Consider the following 6,065-nt stretch of genomic DNA (forward strand, 5'->3'; position numbering starts at 1 on the left):
AATATCATGCCCCGATCTGGCTTTTCTTTCCCCCGACTGTGCGTTTCGTGGGCTTTGTCGTGATGAGCTAGGCTGCCATTGTGTCATGGTGTGTTAATGCAAGCTCGATGCCGACTTTTCCTGGCTAAAACCTCATCCTTGGGTTGATCGAACACTTAACAATTCTGTCTGAGAGGAATAATTAACCGGCGGCATAGAGCTCGGCGGGTGGGCATGACGCGCGGCGGCGGCGGCGGCGGCGGTCGCCCTGTATTTCTCTTCTCTGAATTCCTTTCCGTGCCTGCTGACCCCCGTGAACCATGATTTTAAACTTTCGTCCGATATTGGGCTCCGGATTTTACACGATCGGGGATATAACTGTCACGGGCTTGTGCTTTGTAATCGAGATCGCTAGCGAGTCACACGGTATCGCATCGCACAGACAAAAAGACGAGGAGGTCCAGGCGTCCGGGAGAAAATGGGCTTCACACTCGGCCTTTATTTTTCTATTTCTTGGGGCCCTAATTGTATAGTAGATATAATGGGCTGCATTGTAAATTCCAGGGTGGTCTACGGGCCAGCTGAGAATAAAATTGGAGTCCATCGACCGTCGGCGCTCCGTCTCTCTCTGCCACACGCGATTCTACGATGCCTCGTCGGGCCTCGGCAACGTTGTGGTGGTTGGAATACGGCCCAACTTAACAACGAAACGGTCATCGGAATTAGGCCCAAGTTTTCAGGACAAAACCTTCGAAACAAAATCCACCGATTGAGGCCTCTCAAAAATAAAAAAGATGCCCACAAGCTTGTGGAAAAACGGCATGTTTGGGCCTTTTCTTCGCCGAACATGCCGTTTTTCCACAAGTTGAGTCAACCTGCCCACTCTTCCACAAGCACTTCCAATATTCAGGATGGAGATGTTCGATGCATGCAATGCACGCGAATTTAACTCCGGTGATCGCGGACAGATTAATAAAATCATCTATTCCATCCGATCCATATTAGTTGTTAAAATATACATCGCCTCCTCGTCACTCTTGTCGGGAGACGATACAAGGCGAGTCCTTGTCGTCGGTTGTTGTATGGTGTGTTGTAATCCGTGTGACGTTGCGTTTGTATTGTGTAGCCTTTTTGGGTGTGTTGTAACTGACTTTCTGGCCATCTCTTTTTTTAATCGATGATGATGGGTCGCATTCTTGAAAAAAAAATACATGTATCTAAACGTTTTTTAGAAATAAATGCATCCATATTTAAGAAAATTTGAGACAATTAATATGAATCGGAGGGAGTACAATATTTCCTAGCTTGTGTACGACATGTATGCATGATGCTTCGTTGCATATGTCCGGTCGATCCAGCGATCAGCATGAAATCAAACCAATTCCCTCCGTCTCAAAATAAGTGACGTGGATTTGTATAGATTTTTTACACAAATCCTGTCAATTATTTTGGAACGGAAGGAGTATTTAAAAGCAAAAGTGTGTCAATGTGTCGTATCGATGTATGGCGACCTTTTCCTAGTAGGGATTACGTACACACTCCAACATGTACACCTTAATTCTTTGACACATCGATCCTATACCTATACATATAGTTCTGGTGTTAATTATTCCTGGATGACAACATATGCCACGTAAAGACACATGTAATGATAATATGGGAAAGACGGTCATCAAGATTTTTTTTTATTACAAATCAAAGATGTACTTGAGTTATCCTTTCTCCCCGTCGAGATCGCGTGGATGCATGGAATTCTTGCCATTTCTTGGAAAATACTAGGGTCCGGCCAACTTGGACTGAATTCATTCATTCGGCCCGTATAACACGTCGTCAAGATTAGAATTTTCCCCTCAGGAATTGTTAATGCTCAATCAACCGATCGATAGGATATTCGCCAAGGAAAAGTCATCGAGCTTGCATTATAAATAGGCAACTCCGTTAGCACACATATACACACATCGATCGATCTCTCTTTTTAATTAATCTAGAGCAAACACAATGGAGTCTTCCTGGCCGAAGCTAGCGCTGCTGCTTCTAGCTCTGGCATCATCAGCATCCTACGTGGCGGCCCAGAACTCGCCACAGGATTTCCTGGACCCACACAACGCGGCTCGTGCTGACGTGGGCGTGGGCCCGGTGACGTGGGACGACACGGTGGCGGCGTACGCGCAGAGCTACGCCGACAGCCGTCGCGGCGACTGCCAGCTGGTGCACTCTGGTGGCCCCTACGGGGAGAACATCTACGGCGGCGCCGGCGGTGGCGCCAGCTGGACGGCGGCGGACGCCGTGGCGGCGTGGACGGCGGAGAAGCGGTTCTACCACCACGACGGCAACAGCTGCGACGAGGGCCAGGTGTGCGGGCATTACACCCAGGTCGTGTGGAGGGATTCCACTGCCGTTGGGTGTGCTCGTGTTGTTTGTGACTCTGGCGATGGACTGTTTATTATCTGTAACTATAATCCGCCTGGTAACTACGTCGGACGGAGCCCTTATTGAGCTAAGCTTAGCTACTACTATATGGCCGCCGGGGAGCCGTGACATTGCTTGCATGTATGCGGGCGGCAGGAATAATTCTAGTTGTCATAATAAAGTTGTATTAAGCAATATGCGAACTGGTGCAATCATGGAAATATATATATTTATGTATTATTATACCTATTTTTAGTTTCCAGTTGGGTCGTCGGTCGTGGTTCATCGATATATGTATATATGAGCACGCATGAGCGGAGAGCGGCGATTGTATCGTCACCGCTCACACCGTCGGATGCAAAGGGATGTGGCGTACCCGGAGCATACATGGGAGGAGGGATGAGTTTTTGACTTGCCTCGTTAGTCGGCTGGATTGTAACTTCGTTGGCAAATTGATCGTCTTGATACTTATTTTCACTATGTACTGTATCAATTCACAATTGGGGTTATTGTACGTTCTTGTCAAACCTAATACTTTGTATCTAGTTTTTTTTTAAGAAACATTCGTGAAATAATAAACATTTGTTATGTATCTTAAAAATAAAATAGCATGACTAGTCTTAGTTCATTATCGCCTACATTTGATTTGTATCCCAACTCATATAATGGAATTTTTATTCCTCAACATAATGAAAATCTACTGTAGAAAAAATAATAATGAAAAACTAATATTTCTCGGTCACTTACAAATATCAATTCCACCATATTTCACTTACAGCTCGTTTGGCAACCAAGAATTCATTTCATTTGATCAAAATGAAATGAAATCCAATTTTTGATAGGATTTCATTTGGTTGAATTTGAATTCCGGGTTGAAAAATCATGTTTGTCTACCACATGGAATTGAAGAGTGAGAGATAATTTTAGAGAAATGATGGCTTTTAGAGAAAAATTGAGACTAGTTATGGTGTGATTCCATGGAATTTGAGATTGAATTCCTGTGGCTAATTCCGTGCCAACCAAACAAGTTTTTTTTAAAATTCAAAATGAATTCTACAATTTTATGCCCAAATAATAGATGCCAAAAGAGCTGTTACACGCATGCATGCATACGTGTTTGCACTTAGGGAGCTACGTCACGGCCAGCTGGAAACCAGTAAGAACGCATGTGTACCACAAGATCCAAAATGATCGAAGCTACTCGACATTGCCAAATTGAGGACTCGACGAGCCCTGACAATAAAACGCTCTATTTTCCACTGTTTTTCCACAGTTTGGATGGCAACTAGTCGCTCTATCTTAGTTTCTCCCAGTAGTGCCCTGAGGCATCAATAACAACAACGTCGACGGCCATTTCGGATTCATGTGCACTTACACAAAAGCTCCGGCCGGTGACTTCCCCAAAACCTACAAGTCAAAGATCCTTGAGTTTATTCTACGGATTTTCTAACAGCAATGGGCGTGTGGAACTAGAACTAGAATTATATCACCCGCGTGTCCTCGAAGACACATCATAGTTTGTATTGATAGATTTTTGTTAGGAGTTCACTAATATATGGAGTAGTTACATGTATGGGCTACGACAGTAAAATGAAGTTTACTCGGTGTTCGAAGCAGAGCAGAGGGGGAAAACCTTGCAGAAGCTAGTGGGTAACGGCGTCAGGAGCAGGGAAATAGTTTTTGCGCAGTTTCGAACAAAATGATCAAAATTAAGGATTATCAGTCAGGGACGAAATTAGGAAATGTGGACCAAAAGATTGTAGCTGAAAAAGCTTAATTCATCCCCTGTTCTAAAAACAAGGTAGTAGCTTGATTCGGCTAGCTGATGCCGGTGATGCAGGGCGGCCGGACTGCAGGGAAAGCTCTTGGAATCCTGGCATCGGGAAGTCTGAACGATACTGTGGCTGGGTTTGCGCGGGGATATTCAGAAAGTTAGGAGGGAGGAAATTGTATGGCCGTTGGATATTCAGAAATCCAATAGTACTAAATAAAATAGGGTACATATATAACCTAGATTTTTTTAACGGTTTTGCTACTTTTTAGACGACTACGATGATAACAACCTTGTGATTCAATCATTGAGTTTCGTGTAAAATTAATGTAGGTCTGATGAATAAGAAAAATCTTCAATTCGTTGGATGGATGGCTACGATTGAAACACTTCCATTTTTTAAAGATAATTAAATCAATGACACTACTCTTGCGTACGTTCCGATACTCAGGTACATGCATGTATTCCTTGACCGCACGCGCATATTTGTACAACGTATGACGGAGGAATCACTCGGCAAGTAGTTGGCATGCACGCATGGAATTCCTGCCACCACCTTGACGAAATCCACCCCACAATCTTTTCCATTCGACGTATATATACCACACACCGATCCTTCCACTATAAAAACATCAGGCCGGCTGTAGGAGCCAACATCCAACACACAACTCACACACAATATCAAACATTATTCAAACTTAGCTAGCTACAGCAAACATGTCGTACCCGGCATCAGCAGCAAAGCTGGCCCTCTTCCTAACCCTGGCCACGGCCATGGCCACCATGTCCTCCGCCCAGAACGCGCCGTCAGACTACGTCCGCCTCCACAACGCGGCCCGGGCCGCCGTGGGCGTCGGCGCCGTGTCCTGGGACAACACGGTGGCGGCGTACGCGCAGAGCTACGCCGACAAGCGGAAAGGGGACTGCGCGCTGAGGCACTCGGGCGGGCGCTACGGGGAGAACATCTTCTGGGGCTCGGCCGGCGCCGAGGCCGCCAGCGCCGTCGGGTCGTGGACGGACGAGAAGAAGAACTACCACCATGACGGGAATCGCTGTGATTCGGGGAAAGTTTGTGGGCATTACACGCAGGTGGTGTGGAGGAAGTCGACTGCCATCGGGTGTGCTCGTGTTGTTTGTGATGCCGGGCGTGGGGTTTTCGTTGTTTGTAGCTATAACCCGCCGGGGAACTTCAACGGGGAGAGCCCCTATTAGTTGCTTTATACATCCTCCGTCCTAAAATAAGTGACGTGGATTTGTACATTCAAGTCACTTATTGTGAAACGGAGGGAGTAGTATATATAGCACAATAAAATTGGTTGCATGTATGTGTATGTATATGCATGCTGCCGGAGGCTGTGATCGATCAGGGTTGTGAACTTATGACAAATTATATGATAAATAAAGGGTAAATAAAAGCCACAGTTGGCGAAATTTAACAAAGTTACACGGCTTCGTATATTCACAAATGATATGTTGGCAGCATGGAGTCGATATGATTTCCACTCGACCGATCTACTCTCTTTTGCCACGGGATAAGGATGGACACTATACCACGGACGAGTTTTGGCGGCATTTTGGTGGAGGCATTTTCTTAAATAGCCTCAATTACTCACTATGAAAGGCTATTTCATGAGATGGCTCCAAAAACCAAGGAAATGGTGGCCATTTTAAGAGAATGCCTCAAATGTTTTAAACGATAAAGGCATTTTAGAAAAAAAGCCTCAAAAACTTTGAACACCAAAGACATAATAAAGATAAGCCTCAAATGATTTAGTTATCAAAGGCATTTTGGAAGAAAGCCACGGATCCAATCTTTCGGAGGGCAATCCGTAAAATTACCAGAGTAACTTATTGAGGCAATTTCAATTAAAAAGCCTTCTAAAGTCTATAAGTTTTGCACAAATAC

General features: G+C 45.0%; 1 protein-coding gene across 1 annotated transcript; it reads left to right on the plus strand.

Annotated features, from left to right (window-relative positions):
* Positions 1 to 1,934: 1,934 nt before the first annotated feature.
* LOC100846878 (pathogenesis-related protein PRB1-3) lies at positions 1,935 to 5,599 on the plus strand. Its single transcript, XM_003561387.4, has 2 exons — positions 1,935 to 2,472; positions 4,925 to 5,599. The coding sequence occupies exons 1-2, from the start codon at positions 1,978 to 1,980 to the stop codon at positions 5,369 to 5,371; spliced, it is 942 nt and encodes a 313-aa protein (XP_003561435.2). The 5' UTR covers positions 1,935 to 1,977; the 3' UTR covers positions 5,372 to 5,599.
* Positions 5,600 to 6,065: the final 466 nt, after the last annotated feature.

Source organism: Brachypodium distachyon, chromosome 1 (assembly GCF_000005505.3).
Source record: "Brachypodium distachyon strain Bd21 chromosome 1, Brachypodium_distachyon_v3.0, whole genome shotgun sequence".
In the NCBI taxonomy this organism is placed as follows: domain Eukaryota; kingdom Viridiplantae; phylum Streptophyta; class Magnoliopsida; order Poales; family Poaceae; genus Brachypodium; species Brachypodium distachyon.

What these genes read in the sequence shown, in the direction of transcription:
- LOC100846878 (XM_003561387.4), top strand. Translation starts at nt 1,978, where the DNA reads ATGGAGTCTTCCTGGCCGAAGCTAGCGCTGCTGCTTCTAGCTCTGGCA. An exon ending in ACGTCGGACGGAGCCCTTAT is followed by an intron (nt 2,473 to 4,924) that starts TGAGCTAAGCTT and finishes TTCCTAACCCTG; the next exon opens with GCCACGGCCATGGCCACCAT.